Here is a 22,030-nt window from a genome sequence, read left to right as displayed (position 1 = left end):
TGGGAGGTTTCTACCCTCATCACAGGATTATTGACCTTATACAAGAGGCCCCAGAGAGACCCTCGCCCTCTTGCCATGTGAGGAGACTACGAGAAGTTGGCAGTCTGCAACCTAGACGAGGGCCACCAGCACCCTCATCTCGGACTTCTAGCTTCCAGAACTGTGAGGAGTCAATCTCTGTGGTTTATAAGCCACCAGTTTATGGTATTTTGTCATAGCCACCTAAATGGACTAAGACAGAGTTGGAGAGAGAGTGTGTTTTCTAGAAAGCCTCATGATCCCGTATCTGTATCAAAAATTAAATTGTCTTTAAGTCACTGACCATGGTTTAATGTTTGAGGACAGTCTCATCAAAAGATTTTCCTTAAACAAGAGAAGCATAAGATAAAGAAATCATCTTATATTTGATGATTTTCATTCCTCATAGTGGACATCTGCATATATTGTCTCACTTGGCAACAACCCCCCACCCCCGCCACCACCACACACACACCACTGGGAGGTGACCTCTACTGGTCCTGGACTGTAGCCATTAAATAAATTAGTTTGTTTCTTTGTTATTGGCTAAGGTCCAGAACAAACTTTCTTTACACAGAATTGTTATGATGAAGTTTTGCACTACAGGAGGAATCTGAATTTTTTAAATATAATAAACATTACAAGGGTTTCATTTTATTGTAATCATATCTAAGCATAGACCTCTTTACAGTGTGCCATGGTTAGAGGTATATCTACTGGGAGCAAGTAAAATTGACAGGCTTAGGGTCCTCTCTCCTGAGTTAGCTGAACTACTACTTTGGCTGCTATTGAGGGAGCAGCCATTCTGCTTCTTGGGAACCACCTCTGATATCCGCCCTTACCATCCCCTCTAATAGCCTTTCACAAAGCTTACTGAGTTGTAAAAATACCTTACATTGCATTTAAAGATCATTACACTATAAATGGTAAAGGACAAAAGAAAAATCACACCCCAGTGGGGTCTGGCAACACAGGTGTTAGGATATTTGGAAGCAGATGGGTGGTTGTTGAATTCATGCCCCATTTTAACAGTAGCACCCATCTCAGTTGAAGGTTGAGGCCCAAAATGAAGTGTATGAAATAATGCGAGGAAAGTCCTCAGCATCGTTCTTATCACGTAGTCAAATGCTCCATAATTAGAAACTGCTCTTTGCCCCCTTGCAAACTGACAATCCCGTGCCTGTAGAAATCAGAGTCGGATGAAGTCAGCTTTCAGTGCCCTCACTGTCTAATCTTTGCTCTCAGTTTTCATTCCCCTGGAGTGTTCTTCCAGATAACTGAATGGCTTCCTCACTTCATTCAGGCCTCTGCCCAAATATAACTTTAAAAGACTTGTTCAGAATGATACCCTCAACTCCATCTTATCCCTCTGTATGCCTTTACATACTTTATTCTTCTTCATAGGCCACATCACCACCTGTCACATTATTAGAGTTCTTTACAGTCTGGCTCCCCCACACCCCCATTAAAACATAGACTCCATGGGAGAATGGTCGGGGGCTCTCTTGTTCCCAGAACACTGCCTGCCATACAGTAGGTGTTCAATAAATGAGTGTTGATGGTTGAGCTGGAGAGGTCAAGACTGGTGACAGGAAAAGTAGTTAAGATGCTGCTTCAGAAATTACAAGGACCTGAACTCAAGCAAGGACCATAAAGAGGGGGAGATGGGTTCAAGACCTGTTTATGTGCTAGAACAACAGGCCTTGGTGCTGGTGACTCACCAAGATAGGAAATACAGGAAAAGAAGCAGGGATGTGGTAGCAGAGTGTGCGAAAGTTCAGTCTCAAATGGGCTTCATTTGAGGCAAGGCCCAACACACAGTCAAAGAGCAACCTAGGATGGAGACTGTCTTAGCATGCGGTGCTGTAACAAGAAACCACAGACCACGTGGCTTCAACAACAGGAATTTATTTTCCCAGTCTGGCTGGAAGTCCAAGATCAGGGTGCCAGCATGTTTGAGCTCTGGTGAGGGCTTTCCTTTCAGTTCACAGGGGACTGACTGCCTTCTCATTGTATCCTCACATGGGGAAGAAAGGAGAAAGCAGGTTCTGGCCTGTCTTTTCTTATAGAGACACTGATCCCAGCGTGAGGGCTCCACCCTCATAACCTAATTATCTCCCATAGGCCCCACCTCCAAATACCATCACACTGGGGATTAGGGTTTAAACATATGAGAGGTCACAGACATTCAGTTCTTGAGCAGAGACATGGATTTGGAAGCCGTAGACAAGAGCGCGGGGAGGGGTATGAGGAGAGAAAGGGGAAAGTATCTGCAAGGTAACCAGTAAGAATAAAGCTTTTAAGGCTGTGATTAAGGGTTGGCTTTGATAAGGAACACACGGGAACCATCAGTCTCCTAAGCAGGGAGAACCTTTTGAATCCATCCATAGCTTTTACTCTGGCTTTCACACATTCAATAAATTCTATCATCTACCACCTGCCTGGTAGGTAGTAGGGAAATAAAGACAAGAAGATGCAGCTTCTGCTTGTCGTTTAGTGGGAGAGGCAAATACAAACAAAAATAATCACAATGCAGCTTGTTAAATGCAAAAGCAGAGGTGAGCATGAAGTTCTATGAGGGTGCAGAAGATGGCAGAAATGGCTTTTCAGGACAAGGAAACGTTTGAGGAGGCTTATACGAACAGGTTGAGCATCTGTAATCCAAAATCCAAAACGCTCCAAATTCCAAAACTTTTGGAGCACCCGTATGACACCACAAGTGAAAAATTCCACATCTGACCGCATGTGACAGGTTGCAGTGAAAACGCAGGCACACAGCACAGCTTATTCGATGTCCCCAAGGGAAAAATAAAATTACTTTCAGGTTATGTATATAAGATTTATAGGAAACATAAATGAATGTCATGTTTAGACTTGGGTTCCATCCCCAAGATGTCTCGTTATATATATGTACCTATTCCAAAATCTGAATAAAATGCAAACTCTAAAACATTTCTGGTTCTAAGCACTTTGGACAAGGTATACTCAACGTGTATATGCAAATACTTGTGCATGTTTGCACTGGGCTCTCGTAGCTTTTTTCAGATTCTTAAAAGGAGTGTGTGCTCCACTGCTATTAACAATGCAGAGCAACCACTTTTAAGTGGCGTGATGAGGTTTGTGTTCTTAGGAAGCTAATTCTGACAGCATTACAAATATATACCGAAGTGACAAGAGGCTGGTGAAATAAATACCATTTCAGTGGTTCTTGGAATAATCTCAACAGATAAAGTGACACCAGAAATGGAGAGAAGAGACAAGATGTAAGCGGTTTCTGAGTTATTCTTAATTAAGGTTAACATTTTTTGGAAAATTTTCTATGAACCAGGCACTAGTTTAATTTTCTTCCTGTGTTACTTTAGATAATTTTTTCATCTTCCCTGTGAGGATGAAACCCCACTTGAAGGTGAAGAAACTGAGGCACGGAGCATTGATAGGGCTTATCTGAAGACATAAAGTCAGTAGGAGGTAGTGCCAAAATTGGAGCCCAGGCAGTGTGGCTCCAGAGCCTGTGCTGCCTCCCAGGTGAGAATGGATGAGTTGGGGAAATTGAAGCATTCTCTTTTGGGCTTGGGAGGTGGTATGGCTGGTGGCACTTTATTGAGATACGGCCCTGAGAAAAAAGAGTAGTAAGGGTAAGGTGATGAGTGTCATTTTGTCCAGGTCAAATATGTGGTCCCCCTGGGCTCTCCAGGAGACTCCTTGTGCTTTCCCTAGACAGGTAGAAATGCCCATCTGAAGCTCCAGAGAAAGGTCTAAGCGTGACATGCACGTTTGAGAATTAGCAGCATTTTAAAGAGGGAAACTTGCAGTCTCTTCTCTCCAACTGTGGTTCCCATTGTCCAGCCTGTGATGTTTGCTTCCTGGCTCCTCCCCTGTGTCAGAAACCCTCTAAGGTGAAACTACATTTCTGATTTGTTTGGGGCATTGTCTAGAATGAGAAGTTGGGCCTTCCAGTTCTGAACAAAATGGAAGAGATGCATTTCTCCCTTCCTGTCTCACTAAATACAGCTAAAAACCCTAGACATTATATCATAAAACAAATGTAAGGAGATTCTGAATGCTGAAGAGAGGAAAGTGGACCAGCTAGGGACCTCAGGACTCCAGAGGAACTTGGCAGGGAGGGATTCCCTGGCTTTTCTTTTTGCCTCCTTTCTATCCCAGACTGGCTGCCGGAGAAGCCCGCCATCCAGAAACACCAGCAGGCACAGAGAAGAGCCTGCTCTCTCTTGCCAAAGTACAGGAAAGGGGTAGCCTAGCAAAACAGAATCTTTTTTGACAATAAGCACCCTTCTCCAGAAAAGCACCAGGCGGAAAATATGGGTACCTCCAGCTCTCATCAGCAAAGGCCTAGTGAGAAGCCTAGCCCTCCACCCTCACCTGGCAGTAAAGAGGTACCCCTCTCCTGACCCTTCCCTGTTGGGGTGGTGTCGAGGAGGCTCAGTGGGGAACCAGCCTAGGGGTAATGAGGTGCCCAACCCCTCTCAGTATGTCAGTGGAAGCAGAGGGACATGCCTAGGTTTCTACCCCCTCCTGGAGGCTATGAGGCGCTTGTTCTACTCCCCACAAGAGCTGTGTCAATGGAAGCCATGTTGAGGGGCCTGGATTTCCACTCCCATCCAGCAGTAAAACATGTGTCCTCCCCTTCTGCTCCTGGCCCACTTTTAGTGGAAGCCTGCTAAAAGAGAAGATTTAAGTAAGATCAAGAGTCTCATAACACAATATCCAAAATGACCAGGATACAATAAGAAATCAGTCATCATATCTAAAATAATTGTTAGTGTACACTGACTCAGAATGGGATAAGGAAAATAAGCCTCAAATGATGAGTGAATAATCTTTTTTTATTTTGCATCAAGAGGGTCATTAATTTGTAAGGCAAAAAAAATTCAATTAAAGACTAATAAGGAAAGCAACTTAATTAAGTTGGTATTTTAAGAGAGAGAAAAAAATAAATTTAAAATAGATAATATAGAGCTTGATTCAATTAGTAAAACAATTAGCTTTGTAAAATAATAATTTGACTATCTAGGACCCAATTATTTAGTAGTTTTACGTAAATCAGTGGTTACGTGTGATTTGAATCACTTGGGGAGCTTTTACAAACTGCAGATGCCCAGCACAAACCAGACCAAATGTATCACAGTCTTCCCTGTGATTCTCATACACAGCCGTGGTTGAGAGCCATTGGCCCAAACGAACCATAATCAGAAGGCAAATGGGAGGATGTTTATACCTCCCAAATAGATGAGACAGAGTCAAAATAGATAGGACAGAGTTTGTGTGCTAAACTTTGTATGTTCTTTCCAAAGGGGCACCTTCTTGGGCCATTTGTCTTGCTTTATGTACCCTTGTGATGAATCTGATTATCTCCTTCCCCAGCCCGAAACAATAAATCTGAAGCAGTAATTAAAAGGAAGTCAGTCTCTTACAGGCAGGCATACTGATGGTTGCAATATATGAAAACTGAAAGAATAGGAAGACTCAGAGATTTAGTTCAGTTCCACTAGATGGCTTGGTATTAAAAACTGGTTGAAGTGATTTCTTGAGCTATGTCCTGAGAGCAGTCTGTTTGGAATTAAAATTGAATTTTTCGTGAAACTACTGAACTCCAGGTTACAAGATGAGCCCAGGAACTCAAACTGCCAGATATTCAGGCAATACCTGGCCTGTCTTAGATTTTAACAAAAAGAAGACAGTTGCCCATTTGGCTGATACCCATGAACCTAGTAGGTTCTAAACACCTTTCCAGTAAGGAATTTGATATTTAATGTAAATGTGAAAAAGCCAAATTTGCTTGCTACAAACAAGGTTCTTGCAACAAAAGGGAAAAATAACCAACCATTTAAATTAATGGAGTTGCGAGGCACCGTGACTCACGCCTGTAATCCCAGCACTTTGGGAGGCCGAGGCAGGTGAACCACTTGAAGTCAGGAGTTCGAGACCAGCCTGGCCAACATGGTGAAACCTTGTCTCTACTAAAAACACAAAAATTAGGCAGGTGTGGTGGCAGTCGCCTGTAACCCCAGCTACTCGGGAGGCTGAGGCAGGAGAATCACTTAAACCCAGGACGTGGAGGTTGCGGTGAGCCAAGATCATGCCATTGCACTCCCGCCTGGGTGACAGAGCAAGACTCCATCTCAAAAAAAAAGAAAAAGAAAAGAAAAAATTAATTAATTAATTAATTAATGGATGAGGCTTTGGGAGGCCCAACTTCCTGTGTGTCACTCTCTAGAGGGATTTGTATTTAATTTTGTTAAGTACAAAATCCATTGTGATGAGAACATTATGTGGGTTATAAATGTTCTTGATGGTGCCCTTGATCCCTGTCAGGATGTGCAATATTGGGAAGAAGTTGAAGCTGAATGTGGAGATGTTTTATTTATTCAGTGCAGTGAGGTGAATTGGTGTTGGAAACTTATTGAAGAGTTTTGTGGAGTGGCTTTCATCAAGCTGTTAAAATCAAGGGTTGAAAGCCCTTGTCAATCAATGATATAAACTTAGCCCTTTTAATCAGTTGATTACAATTATTTTCCTTGACCTGAATAATGTTGATCAATAGTACTAGGCTCACAACAGGCACTTGGGAATAAAGTCAATTATACTGGTTTCAAGACAGTTTTTCATTACTGCTCAAGGCTCATGTTTTGTAGAAATAGGTTTTGTTTTACCATTAAAACAGCATGTGGCTCACACATACTGGTATGATGTTTGGATCATGTGATCCAGGCGTACAGTCACAGAGAGCCTAGTAGCCCTGAAGATGCATCTGTTTTAAAGCATACTTACTAATTAACATTCACCATAACAACTCTGAATCCCTGAGAAAGGAAGAGAATTTTATTCTGTTTCATGAAGTGGGAAAATATTTATAAATGTGGTATTTTTACTGTTTATTTGATGTGTTCAAATAATAACAAAAAAATTTTGAAAGTGACTGTTTGTGAAGGAATTAATTCTTTGTTATCCCAACCTATGCATTCTTTCCCTGATGCATTTACAAAACTAAGGTTTCTCTCTGTTATGGTCATATGTTCTTAGGTCAGTGATTCAGAATAGGCGGGCTGGGAGCAGTGGCTCACGCCTTTAATCCCAGCACTTTGGGAGGCTGAAGCGGGTGGATCACCTAAGGCCAAGAGTTCGAGACCAGACTGGCCAACATGGTGAAACCCCATCTCTACTAGAAATATAAAAATTAGCTGGGCGTGGTGGCAGGGGCCTGTGATCTCAGCTGCTCAGGAGGCTGAGGCAGAAGGATTGCTGGAACCCGGGAGGCAGAGGTTGCAGTGAGCCAAGATCGTGCCACTGCACTCCAGCCCAGGCCAACAACAGACAACAGCGAAACTCCGTCTCAAAAAAAAAAAAGGGGGGGCAAAGCAGGTGGCTTCTCTCTGCTCTGCAGTATCTGAGGCCTCAGCTGGGAAGACTTAAAGGCTAGGGGTGACTTAAGGGCTGGGGCTGGAATTATTTGAAGGCATGTCCACCGAGGTGACGGACACCTCAGTGGGGAGGACTCAGAGACTGAGACTGCTGACTGGAGAGCCTTATGAGGCCTTTTGGAGATGCTTGGCTTCCTCACAACATGGTGGCCTCAAGGTAGTCAGACTTCTTTATTGTTTTTATTAACTTTTTTTGAGACAGTCTGCTCTGTCACCCAGGCTAGAGTACAGTGGCGTGATCTCAGCTCGGTGCAACCTCTGCCTCCCGGGTTCAAGCAATTCTCGTGCCTCAGCCTCCAGAATGGCTGGGACTATAGGCATGCGCTACTATGCCCAGCTAATTTTTGTATTTTTAATAGCAACAGCCACGTTGGCCAGCTTGGTCTTGAACACCCAGCCTCAGGTGATTCACCCAACGTGCTAGGATTACAGGCATGAGCCACCACGACTGGCTGGTAGTTGGGCTTCTTATGAGCTGACTTAGCGCTCAAAACATGAATGTCCCATTGAACACCACAGAAGCTGCATTGCCTTTTCTGAGCAGGCCTCAGAAGTCACACAGCTCTAATTCTGTTGCATTTTATTGGTCAAAAGCCAGTCATACGGTAAGCCTAGATTCAAGGGATGGGGACATAGACCCCTATCTTTCTATGGGAGGAGTGTCAAAAGTTTTGCAAACTTGTTTTAAGTCCTCCACTTTCTACCTGCTGGTTAAAAATTATTTTCGTTACTCTGACTTAAAATGCACTTACCAGTCAAGGCGGGAGGACCACTTGAGGCCTGGAGTTCAAGACCAGTCTGGGCAACACAGGAAGACCTCATTTCTACCAAAAAAAAAAAAAAAAAAAAAGTGTTTTTAATTAGTTGGATGTGGTGGCACATGCCTGTAGTCCCAGCTGCTTGGGAGGCTGAGGCAGAGGATTGCTTGAGCCCAGGAGCCCAAGGTCTGAGCCATCATTGCACCACCACACTCCAGCCTGGGCAACAGAGTGAGACCCCGACTCGAAAAAATGAAGTAAAATAAAATAGAATGTGTTTACCCACTCGCAAGATGTCCCAGAAGTCTCATCTCCTTGTAATACCAGGTTTAAGGTCAAGGGCCAGGATTTCATCTAATTCAATCCAGGCGCCATTCCTTAAGTAGAGTTCCTGCAATCTGAAGACCAACTGAAAGGAAAAGTAATCTGTCCCGTACCCATCAGCAATGGTGATCTAGGGATGGGATACCTCCCACTGACACTTCTATTCAAAGAGGAGGGGAATGGGGGTCACAAAACACTCACTGACCTTCTGTGTTTGCAACTAAGTAGCTTTCTTAGCTGCTTCCTGTCCACAAAAGGTTGGGGGCTGGATGCAGAGCCTCTTTGCATTTTGCCATGCCTATGTTGCTTTCAGTCCAGTCCTTTGAAATTTTGGTGGATTTACTGTGTATCAATTTATAACCACTCCATTGGACAAAATCACACCCACAAATCTCTGCAAAATAAACTCTCCCATATCTTGGGCTCCTCATGAGCTATTGTGGGACAAGACCCTTAAGATTCAGGAGCCCTGTTGTTTAAAGGGTAGAATTTGTAAGGCATGCCCTAAAGATCTTTAGAGCCTCATTTAGCTGTCTGGAAGATACTATGAATGCCTTAGATCTTTCTTTTTTTTTTTTTTTTTTTTTTTTTGAGACGGAGTCTCGCTCTGTCGCCCAGGCTGGAGTGCAGTGGCCAGATCTCAGCTCACTGCAAGCTCCGCCTCCCGGGTTCCCGCCATTCTCCTGCCTCAGCCTCCCGAGCAGCTGGGACCACAGGCGCCGCCACCTCGCCCGGCTAATTTTTTGTGTTTTTAGTAGAGACGGGGTTTCGCCGTGTTAGCCAGGATGGTCTCGATCTCCTGACCTTGTGATCCGCCCGTCTCGGCCTCCCAAAGTGCTGGGATTACAGGCTTAAGCCACCGCGCCCGGCCGCCTTAGATCTTTCTAAGGTTTTAACAAAGGATTTTACAATCCCACTCTGGATTCAATCCATTGCCCTGAAACCATTTCTTAATTTGAGAATCATTTGCCATCTGGAGAAGCTGGGAATAAGAAACAGTTTTATTTTCAAGCCCAGCAATTGCAGGCTTCTTTATATTTCCTCTAATTTTTACATGAGAGCAGAACAGTTCTTTATTAAGGTCCTCTCTCTCCTCTCACGTTTTTTTCATAGACAGCAAGAAGAAGCCAGATGGCACTTTCAGTATTCTGTCTAGAAATCTCCTTATCTAGATCATCACATTTGTTGAGTACTTTTTCTGTTTTCTGCCTTCCCATAGGCAACAGGGTTGTCAAATTTTCTCCTGTTTAACGACCAAGGTCCCTTTTCTCCCCTTTCCTCTGGCTGGGAGTAATCTTTTCCCTGTTTTCCTCAGGCCCTCACTGACCCCTCTTAAAGGCCTGCCATGATTCCCCCAGCAGTCTCTGAGGACCTTTCCAGCTTCCACCCACTTCCCAAAGCCAGTGCCAACTATTTGGGATTATGTTACAGGAGCACCCCACTCCTGTTACAAATTTTTATTCCAATTACTATTGCTGTATAACAATCCATCCCAGACACCGCTACTTTATTATGTTCTTGGATTCTGTTGGTAAAGAATTTGAAAGAAGCGCTGTGAGGCCAGCATGCCTCTGCTCCACAATGTCTAGGGCCTCCGTTAGGAAGATTCAAAGTTGGGGGTTACTTGATAAGTGAGAGTCGGAATCACTGGAGCCCTCATACACTCACTTGTCTGGCCCCAGGACTGTGACCAGAGCACCTGCACACGACCCCTCTGAGAGGTTTGGCTGCCTCACGGCATGGCATCTTAAGACCATCAGCCTGCTTGCATGAGGGCTCTTGGCTCAAGCAATTTGTTGCTTTCAAGAGATACTTGCTTATAAAGGGATAAACTCTTAGTTATGCCACATCTTCCATTATTTCCATCATGAGCCCACACAGCTGAGCTTCCTAAGTTATAGCTAGTTGAGGAGTAAGGAGGGAACAAGAGGTGGGGGACTGGGAAGGGAGAAGGAGGGAGATTAGGAGAGACAGATGAACAGAACAGAGAAAGGTGAAAAGAAAGTCATCGGGTGTCCTGCAAAAAGCCAGAGCAAACTGTCTTCCAAGTTTCTGAATGGAAAACAGAATGAACAGAATGTTCTCCATCAAAGAGCAGCCAAATAAATTTGTTAATTGAGATCAAAAGAGCATAAACATTATCTCTGCAGTCTAATCAGAGAACAGAAGTTGAATAGGACATCCGAAAAGCCAAGTGTCTATGTCAAAATACAAGCAAACACCTGAAGAAATGAAGTGACCGCTACAATTTCATGAAAGTTCTTCGTGTGTCAGGCATAGCTTTGGATGGGGTGTCGGGGGCAGGGGTGTGGAAGGGCAGGGAGGTGGAGGGAATACCAAGAATGAAGTCTTTTAGAGGTGTATGTAGAGAGCAGTAACCAAAGAAGAGGAGAGATTCTCCAGGAGAGAAGATTGTGGAGCAGCTGCTACTGGGAGGAAGTTTGGAACAAAGATGCTCCAGAGTAAAAAATAAATAAATAAATAAATAAATAACACTGATTATTATAGTGATGAAATAGCAGTAAATACATTTGAGTGTTTACCGTCTTACTATAAAATGAAGTATTGTTTTATATACCATGGTATACTGTAAAATAAAAACAATACAAATACAAAACTTCATACCTGGCTCAAAAAAGTGAAAGCCACCGAGCCTGACCCCAAGGAGATCATTCCAGTTGGACAAGCACACAGATAACACATAAATGTGACCTATTAATAAACTGAGGTATTTCTTTCTTTCTTTTTTTTTTTTTTTTTTTTTGAGATGGAGTCTTGCTCTGTCGCCCAGGCTGGAGTGCAGTGGCGCTATCTCGGCTCACTGCAACCTCCACCTTCCTGGTTCATGCGATTCTCCTGCCCCAGCCTCCCGAGTAGCTGGGATTACAGGCACACACCACCACGCCCAGCTAATTTTTGTATTTTTAGTAGAGACGGAGTTTCACCATGTTGGCCAGGATGATCTCGATCTCCTGACCTCATGATCTGCCTGCCTTGGCCTCCAAAAGTGCTGGGATTGCAGGCGTGAGCCACTGCGCCCGGCCTATGTTGAGGTATTTCTTACAGTGAACCACCCCTTACACTTGTGAATATACTCTCTCTCATGGTCATGGTGTTTATCTTGTTGTATCCAGTTTGTTAATTATTTTGGATTTTGCATCTATTTGTAAGTTACATTGATTTCTGGGTGTGTTTTTGTGTGTGAGAGAGATTCAGCAGGTTATGTTAGCAGGATAAATAAAATGAGTCAGTATGGTTTCTATCTTTTTCCATATTGTAGAGCGTTTAAGTATGATAGAAATTACCTGGGCCTATAACATAACCTGTGCCTAGTAAGAAGTAGGAGAGTGTTTTTCTGATAATATAAAAAAAACTTTTTGCTAGTTATAAATAGAAATTAATTGTTTTATCTTTCTTTAAGTCAATTTTACTAATTTATATTTTCCTATAAAATCATGCATTTCAGGCCTGATGCAGTGGCTTACACCTGTAATAAACTGGTGTTTGTTACACCAGTAATTAAATTAAAATTTAAAATAAAATTAAAAACAGGTTTATTATACCTGTCATAAACTGGTGGTATTACAGGAGGCTGAGGCGGGAGGATCGCTTGAGCTCAGGAATTCATGACAGCCTGGGCAACACAACAAAACCCTGTCTCTACTAAAAATACAAAAACTAGCCAGGCGTGGTAACATGCACCTGTGGTCCCAGCTACATGGGAGGCTGGGTGGGAAGATTGCTTGAGCCTGGGAGATAGAGGCTGCAGTGAGCCGAGATCGTGCCACTGCCCTCCAGCCTGGGCAATACAGCTAGACCCCATCTTAAAAAAAATTATGCATTTCATTAATATGAAATTACAATTACAAACGTTTTTTCTCTTGTAATTTCTTCTTATTCTTTCTTCTTCTTCTTTTTTTTTTTTTTTTTTTTTTTTTTGACGGGTCTCACTCTTTCACCCAGCCTGGAATGCAGTGATGTGATCAGTTCACTGTAACCTCAAACTCCTGGGCTCAAGCAATCCTCCTGCCTCAGCCTCCTGAGTAGCTGGGGCTACAGGCACACACCACCACATCCAGCTAATTTTTTTTTAGCCAGGATTTTGCTCTGTTGCCCAGGCTGGTCATGAACTCCCGGCCTCAAGTGATCCTCCTGTCTCAGCCTCCCAGAGTGCTGGGATTAGAGGCTTGAGCAACTGCTCCGGCCTCTTATAATTTCAAAAGTCAACACACCCTTTCTTAAATCCATTTCTCATTCCTAATGTTAAATATTTGTGGTTTTGCTTGTTTTTTCCTTGGTGAAACTCTGCCAAGGGTTTGGTCTGTTCAAAGAACCAGCTCTTTAATTTATTATGTATGTTGTTCTCATTCATAAACTTCTGCTTTTATCTTAATTAATTTTATAAACAGGGTATAGTTAAATTTTGTTTTTTACTTAAATCCATATAACCCCTCGCCCTCCAATAAAGGAGTTGTATCCTGTTCACATTTCTTACAGCAACTGGCGAAAAAACTTTTCTTAAATCCAATCATGTTATTTAAATGCTTTCTATTTTTTATGCTCCCACGCTATTTCATTCTTTTTTCTGTTGCTGCATTGGTCAAGTTTTATTTATTCTCTTTTTACTAATGGTTAGAACCTTACACGTCCTTTTTCATCTTAATGATTACTGTTAAATATTTGAACTTATCTTTCCTAATTGATATCAAGAATAAAATGGATTTACTTATCTCCTCCTGTGAATTGTGGCAAAAGTAATATGAGTTTTCTTTTTGTTTTTGAGACGGAGTCTCGCTTCAGTGTCCAGGCTGGAGTGCAATGACACAATCTCAGCTCACTGCAACCTCTGCCTCCCAGATTCAAGCGATTTGCCTGCCCCAGCCTCCTGATTAGCTGGGACTATAGGCACCCTCCACCATGACCAGCTAAATTTTGTATTTTTAGTAGAGGCGGGGTTTCACCCTGTTGGCCAGGCCAGTCTCAAACTCCTGACCTCAAGTGATCCTCCCATCTTGGCCTCCCAAAGTGTTGGAATTACAGGCGTGAGCCACCACACCCAGCCAAGTTTTCTTTTTTAAAAAAGGATATAAGCCTGAATTTTATTTTCCTATAGAGATAACTTATTTTTGTATGCCTAGATACTTGAAGATTTTTTTCCTTTATTCTACAGGTCTAAAACTTCTCTGGGCTACACAGCCAGAAGATCCTCTAAGTTTGGCTGGTACCTGTGGTTCCTTTCTATCTAAAGACTGGGACGTTGTCTTCTATTATTCTTTAATTTTCTGCAGTATCTATTCAGTTACTGTAGTTTATCATATTTGTCTTTTGGAATTATTTCTCTTTCTAATATCGGTCTGTTTGCGCTTAGTTTGTAAATGAGAATTTGGATTAGATATTTTCTTGTATGGTGAGCTCTGCTCTCCTGTGCTCATTCCATTGCAGAGGAGGAGAGGACATCTGCTCTGACTTCTCAGGCCGGCCTCCTCTTCCAGAACTGCTCAGCTCTTTACCTATCTAGTTGTATTCACTGTTTGGTCCTTCTTAGTAAGGAGAGGCTGGGAGAATTGAAATGGGTTGCAATCAGAGGCTCCGTTTGCCCTGTTCAAATCTTCAAGTCCAAAGAAGGGGAAGGCTTAGAATTATCACAGCATAGAAATCTCATAGATTAGGAGAAATAAGGAAGCAACGGGGGCAGGGGGAGCCTCGATAAGGAGTTTCCCTTTTGTTCGGAGAAACGCATCTATGTGTTATGGCTGCCCAAAGGCAATGAGGTAGTGACCCCGTCCCCAGCTGAGGTGTTTCACACAATACCTTCCATTTCCGTGGTGTTGTAAGGTTTTAAAATTATATTTTCAGTGTAAAGTTTTGCTGACATATTTTCACTTAGAGTGTAAGACACTTGAAGACGGAGGGTTTTTTTGCTTTTTTACTTTTTGTACTCCAGAGTTGCTACTGTTTGATCCTTACCACAACCCTGCAAGGTAGACAGGGCACCTGATGTTATCCTTATTTTGCAGAAAAGGGGACAGATGCCCCAGTAAATTAAATGAGTCACTCAAGATCACATGGCTGAATTGGGATTAACACCCAGGTCATCCTTAGTACACTAATCCCCACTTACCATCCTTTCTCCCAGATCTAAAGGGGGCATTCTGGGTGCTGTTTATCCTGCCTTGGCGACAATAGGGACTTAATCTTTCATTATTTGTGTAGCAGAGCAAGTTAAGTGCTGTTTTCTCTCATTTCTTCTGAGATTGTGACACACCACTAGGCCTGGGCATACACATGAAGAATTCCCACCCACAGCAGATAAAGCCACCCAGACAGTGAGGGAGAGGGAAGGGGAGGGAGAGAAGCCCACCCTCTGAGAAGGGGTGGTGGCCGAGAGCAGAGTCATTGGCTCCTGTCCTCTGGTCCAGGCAGCACCTAGGAAGGGATCCTCTATCCCTGTGGTTTCAGCATTCTTTGCCGAATCTGTCTCTTTTCCCTGAACCCCTGCAGCTAATGCTCCTGGGATATACTGGCAGAGTTACTGCTGTTACCATTCTCATTTCATTAGGCTTTAATCAAGCTCTCCTGTGAAGTGCTACATCAATGCAATTTTGAATTTCACATATAAAATAATCAAATGAGAGTGAAGCATGATAGACATAAGATTTTTTTAAAATGAAAATGATATCTTTAATTTAATCATATAAAAATCATCTGGATCCAGTACAGCTAAGTGGCAGAGAGATTGCTATATTCTCTTACCAATGGCCTCAGAAAAGCCCATGATCTGCATTGGTTGGTGAATGATTTCCAATTTCTTTAATATTTTCCCTTCTCTCCTTTAAGCACTGACCCTGGCATTCTTTAAAATCAACCCAAGAACTCACCTCCTATGAAAATGTATTCATGGGAATACTTATTTATAGAACCTGTGTTCATTTATACATGATACTTGAAAAACCTGGTGTGATGGAAAGAACATGAGTCCCCGTCAGTCTGCAGGTCTGAGTTCTAGTTCCCGGGCCTACAGACAGTCTGAACTCCTTCAGTCTCAATTTCTGTCTGTAAAACATATAGGCATGGAACCAAGTGGCGTTCCAAATCTGTAAACTGTTAAGGTGTTTTTCTTCAGTTATTTGTTACTTATCTCTTCCTCTGATCCAACTGGATTGCGAATCCCCCAAGAACAGGGATCACATTCTCAGCATCTCCCCCACGTCTGTCCCTACCCCAGGCTGCCTGGCTGATAGCACCTGTGGTAGCCAGGTGATGGCACTTCAGTACTTTATGCAATAAGAGAACAGACCACAGAATGAGGAAATCACTCTGGCTTCTGCTTTATTGACCAAAGTAGAATATCTAGAGATCAAATCAGCCAGGGTGTGGAATTTTTTAAATTTATAGGCAATGAATATAATTTACTTGCATGGATGGTGGTGTACAGGTCTCTTGAGTCTTAGTATGGGCATAAATTTGTGTAACCACTGCCACAGTCAGGATACAGAGTAGTTCCATACCCCAAAAAACTCCCTTGTATTGGACTCCTCTTAACCCCACACCCTGGCAACTACTGATCTGTTGTCCATCCTTATCCTTTTATCTTCTAGAGAATATCATATAAATGGAGTCACGCAGGCTGTAACCTTTCGAGACTGGCTGCTTTCATTCAACCATAATGCCTGTGAGATTTATCTGCGTTGTCACCTGTCAGTACTTTGTATCATTAGTTTGTTCATTGCTGAGTAGCATTCCGTTATTTAGATGTGCCACAGTTTGTTTATCCGTGCACACACTGCTGGATATTTGGGTCTTTTCCAGCTTTTATCGATTATTAATAGAGCTGCTATAAACATTCATGTATAAATTTTCATGTGAAGCTAAGTTTTTATTTCTCTTGGATACGTGCCTAGGAGTAAGATTGCTGGCTCATATGATAATTTTCCATTTAATTTTTTTTTGAGTTAACAACCACTGTTTCCACAGTGGCTGTACCATTTTACATTTTCACTAATAATGCATGTGAGTCCCACTTGTTCTGTGTCCTCACCAGCATTTAGTATTATCACTTTTTTGTTGTTGTAGTCTGTTTTGTTATTTTAACCATTCTGATGGGTTTGCAATGGTTCCCATTGCAGTTTTAGTTTGCATTTCCCTAATGGCTACTGATGTTGAGCACCCTTTCATGTACTTATTCAGTCCTATGCCTACTTTGGTGAAATGATTTCAAATCTTTTATCCCTCATTTTTTATTGAGTTGTTTACTGTCTTAAGTTTTAAGCGCTCTTTATAGATTCTAAATACAAATCTTTTATCAGATATATCTTTGCAGATATTTTCTACCAGTCTGTGGCTAGTCTTTTCACTCTCCCACCAGTGTCTTCCTTAGAATAAAAGTTTTAAATTTGATGAAGTTCAGTTTATCAATTTTTTTGCTTTATGGGATTGTTTTGGTATCATTTCTAAGAAATCTTTGCCAACGCAAGGTCACAAAGATTTTCTTCTGTTTTCTCCTAAAAGTTTTCTAGTTTTACATTTTGCATTTAGATCTATAGTCCACTCTGAATTGTTTACGAGATGTGAGATTTAGGTAGACTTTTATTTCTGTTTGTATGGGAATGTCCAAATGTTCCAAGTTATCCAGATGCCAACATTATCCTTTCTTCATTGAATTGTCTTTGCACCCTTGTGAAAAAATTATTGGCCATATTCATGTGAGTCTGTTTCTGATCTATGTTTTTTTTACCTTTCTAAATTATTGTCTTGATTAACATAGCTTTATACTAAGTATTAAAATCAGCGTCTGTGAGCCCTCCAACTTTATTCTTCATTTGCAAGACTGTTATGGCTATTCTAGTTCTTTTGCTTTTCCAAACACATTTTAGAATCTGCTTGTTGATATCTACAAAAAATCTTTCTGGGATTTTGGTTGGGATTTCATTAAATCTATAGATCAATATGGGAAAAATTGGTATCTTAAGAATTTGTGTTTTCTAGTCCCTGAGGATATTATTTCCCTTCATTTATTTAGGTTTTCTTTTATTCCTTTCATCAGCGTTTTAATTTAACTTGTTCAACATTTTGTAGTTTTCAACATGTAGGTCCTACAGATAGATGTTTTGTTAGATTTATATCTAAGTATTTTTGTTTTTGCAGTTGTTATAGATGGTTTTGTTTTTAAATTTTTGTTGCAAAGTTTTCATTGCTAATACAGAAATATTTTTGTATGTCAGCCTTGTATCCTTTGACCTTACTAAATGCACTTATTAGTTCTGGGAGCTATTTTGTGGATCCTTGGCATTTTCTAAGTACACGATCATGTAATCTGAAAATAGAGACATATGTTTCTTCCTTTTCAATCTGTATGCTTTTTAATTTTTTTTTTTCTTTGAGACAGAGTCTCGCTCTGTCGCCCAGGCTGACGTGCAGTGACATGATGTCAACTCACTGCAACCTCCGCCTCCCAGGTTCAAGCGATTCTCCTGCCTCAGCCTCCTGAGTAGCTGGGATTACAGGCACCCGGCCACCACGCCTGGCTAATTTTTGTATTTTTAGTAGAGACAGGGTTTCACCATATTGGTCAGGCTGGTCTCAAACTCCTGACCTCAAGTGATCCACCCACCTCAGCCTCCCAAAGTGCTGGGATTACAGGCGTGAGCCACCGCGCCCAGCCGCTTTTTAATTTCTTTAACCTGCCTTGCTGCACTGGCTAGGGCTTCCAGTATGATGTTGCATAGCAGCAGTGACAGTGGAAATCCTTTCATTGCTCCCAATCTTAAGGGAAAACATTCAGTGCTTCTCCACCAAGTATGATGTTAGCTGTGGCATGTTGTATATGTCATTTTATCAGGTTAAGTTCCCTTATAATCCTGGTTTGCTGAGAAATTTTTATCATGGATGGATGTTGAATTTTGTCAAGTACTTTTTCTGTGTCACTTGATACAATCATGTGGATTTTCTTTTTTATCCTGTCATTTTATTCTGTCATTACCTTGATTAATTTTTGAATACTGAACTAACCTTGCATTTCTTAAACTCCACTTGGTCATACTGTATTATCGTTTTTATATATTGTTGGATTTAATTTGCTAATATTTTGTTGGCATTCGTTTTTACATACATGTTGATAAAGGATATCAGTTTGTAGTTTTCTTGTACTGTTGTGTTTATTTTTGATATCAGAATAATGCCACCTTCAAAATGAGTTAGGAAGTATTCCCTTCTCTTCTATGTTCTAGAAGAAATATGGTGAATTGGTATTATTTCTTCTTTAAATGTTTGGTGGAATTCACTAGTGAAATCATCTGGGACTAGAATTTTCTTTTTCAAAATGTTTTTAAATATAAATCTAATTTCTTCAACAGATATAGAATTATTCAAGTTATTTCTTCTTGGAGAGTTTTACTATTTTGTGGCTCTAGAATAATTATTTGTTGTTGTTTTTGAGACGGAGTCTCACTCTGTCACTAGGCTGGAGTGCAGTGACATGGTCGCAGCTCACGGCAACCTCTGCCTCCTGGGTTCAAGCAATTCTCCTGCCTCAGCCTCTCGAGTAGCTGGGACTACAGGCACATGCCACCACGCCCGGCTAATTTGTGTGTGTGTGTGTGTGTTTTAGTAGAGATGGAGTTTCACCATGTTGCCCAGGCTGGTCTCAAATTCCTGAGCTCAGGCAGTCTGCCCGCCTTGGCCTCCCAAAGTGTTAGGATTACTGTGAGCCACCGCACCCTGTCGGAATTATTTGGTTTTAACTAAATTGTTGAATAAGTTTTTGTACAGAGTTGGTCCAAATATTTTAATATTATCCTTTTAATGTCTGTGTGGTCTGTAGAGATGGCCCATCTTCCGTTCCTGATATTGATAATAAGGTCTTCCTTCTTTTTTTGTTTTGGGCTAGAGGTTTATCAATTTTATTGATCTTCTGAAAGAACCATCTCTGTTTCATTAATTTTTCTTTATTGTTTTTCTATTTCAAATTTTATTCATTTCTGCTCTTATCTTTATTATTTCCTTCCATCTGCTTGTTCCATGAAACTGATAAAGATTAAAGTCAGGAGGGTCACTGAGCAAAACCCTTAGAAAATATATGGTGTTTTTTGTTGTTTTTAGGCATGGTGTCTTGTTATGTTGCCCAGGGCGGATTCAAACTCCAGGGCTCAAATGATCCTTCTGTTTCAGCCTCTCAAGTAGCTGGGACTACAAGCACATGCCACTGTGCCCAGCTCCAAAATGTATTTTTTAATTCATTCTTTTGAGAATGATCCTAATAGTTTTCCATGCATTTTCTCTTTGCAGTTGACTGGTCTGAGTGTCTCCAATGGAAAGGACCAACTTGTAGTGTTCCATACAAAAGACAACAAAGACCTCATTGTCTGCCTCTTCAGCAAACAGCCAACCCATGAGAGTCGAATTGGAGAACTTGTTGGAGTGCTGGTGAATCATTTCAAGAGGTAAAGTTTGATTTTTGTAACTAAGACACATTTTAAATCTATGAAATCTTCAATCATAATCATCACTGAGCTTGTTTTGTGCCAATTTTAATGTATTGAGCTATTTTTCTCCATAAGGACAACTTCAATCATCTGTTTCACAGAAGGTAAAATTAGCATCCCGGCTTACTTTCAAGATTAGGGATGGTCCTCTATTTTTCCAGCCTCCAGCTGAACCATCAATGAGAGATTTCCCTAATGGTGATTTTTTTTTTCCACTGCCGATCCAAATGTAATTAAATTCAAAAGACAGACAAATTACTTTATATTCTTCTCATCATAGCTTCTCATTTACCCCAAGTATAATCAGTTTGTGTGTCCACTATGACCATAAGCAAATTAGAAGGCAGATTTGGGATGGCATGCAAGTCCATGAAGACTACAAGAATTCCTGAGAGAGGCAGTAACCACTGCAAAAACGTGGAGTCATGATGGAACACGGCATAACCTGAGAAGTTCATAGTAAGCCCTGATGACACCTGGGGCAGGGGGGTGAACAATGATATAATAAATATAAACAGAGAGCAGGTCTTGAGGGTGACGGGGACCAGTGAATGGATAATTTTAAGCAGGGGAGTGATTTTGTCTGGTTATTTATTGGAGTTGTTTCAGAGGTTGGATTTCTCTTCCCATAAGGGGTCATGGATTGTTTGGGTGGGTATGTCTATCCAAAGTCAAGTGCTCTCTTTGTGGCATGCTGCCTTCACCTCCCCAACCCCACCTGCTGCTGGGAGAAGACCACTCATCAAAATCAGTGACTGAGAAATGATATAAGTGTAGTTCCTTTTTCTTCCTAAAAGACATTTCCTGAGTTCCTAAAATTAATCAAGCATTCTTATTAGTATGTTTTTCTTTTTTTTCAGTTTAGATGTGACTTCTCTTTCTCTCAACAAACACATATTTGGAATCAGATGTCCACATATCTAATTCTATTGTGTTCATTTTGGCTGATAAATGTATAGAGCATCATTTTAGAGGTGGGCTGCACAGACCATTTATTTTATGTTATTATACCTTGCATTCTAGATCAAAGTGGATCTTTAAATATTTTCTATCATTAAATGCTTTTAGATGCTATAAGTAAAATAATAGTTAATGGTCATTTGTGGGGGAAAAATAAGAAAGTAATTACCAAAAATAATAATAAACGCATAGACTTTTGCAAATTCCTTTCCATCTGCCAAATAAATATAAAGCTAAGAAAATTTTTAAAAAGTTTAGAATGTGGCTGGGCACAGTGGCTCACCTCTGTAATCCCAGCACTTTGGGAGGCTGTGGCGGGTGGATCACGAGGTCAGGAGATCGAGACCACCCTGGCTAACATGGTGAAACCCTGCCTCTACTAGATATACAAAAAATTAGCCGGACGTGGTGGCGGGTGCCTGTAGTCCCAGCTACTCGGGAGACTGAGGCAGGAGAATGGCGTGAACCCGGAAGGCGGAGCTTGCAGTGAGCCGAGATCGCGCCAGTGCACTCCAGCCTGGGCGACAGAAGGAGACTCCGTCTCAAAAAATAAATAAATAAGTTTAGAATGTAAGGAAAAGACATAAAGAAGGCATCTCTGCGATAAATGTCTATAACTCAAATAAGCAAGCTTATTTTCCTGCTAATATTTATAGCAAAGTATGGAAAATTAAAGGAATTTTAATTTGTTACTCTTACTTTGGATACCAGTACTAATGGATGCAAGAGTTTTTGCCTGGGAAATTGAAGTATTTTATCTCTGTCTGGGTGCTTATTTAGCAAATTCTGATCTATTAAGTGCCTTCTACAGGTGATAGAAATATGTGAATCTGGAGGTAGATTTCATCAGTTGCTTTCTTTTCCTAGCTAGCAAATGCATGCTGAGGTACATTTCTAGGCATATGCCCTCTATCTTTAATGTATGTAAGGATTTTTAATTTCTTTAAAATTTATAAATGTAAAGAGAAGACTCAAGGTGCTAGGATATTTTTGGTTTTTTTGTTTGTTTGTTTGTTTTTTATTTCTTGGTGTTTCTATCTTATGAATTAAG

The 22,030-nt window shown here is 41.3% G+C and overlaps 1 protein-coding gene across 1 annotated transcript in view; it reads left to right on the top strand.

The window, feature by feature from the left end:
* The window catches only part of MYO1D (myosin ID), a 377,798-nt gene that overhangs the window by 239,348 nt on the left and 116,420 nt on the right, over window positions 1-22,030 (top strand). The window contains exon 21 of the mRNA XM_005583409.4: window positions 19,823-19,977. Within this exon, the coding sequence (XP_005583466.1) occupies window positions 19,823-19,977 (155 nt within the window). The remainder of the gene's footprint in view (window positions 1-19,822; window positions 19,978-22,030) is intronic.

This window comes from Macaca fascicularis, chromosome 16 (genome assembly GCF_037993035.2).
Source record: "Macaca fascicularis isolate 582-1 chromosome 16, T2T-MFA8v1.1".
Classification (NCBI taxonomy): domain Eukaryota; kingdom Metazoa; phylum Chordata; class Mammalia; order Primates; family Cercopithecidae; genus Macaca; species Macaca fascicularis.
This window is presented reverse-complemented; position numbering and strand designations above follow the sequence as displayed.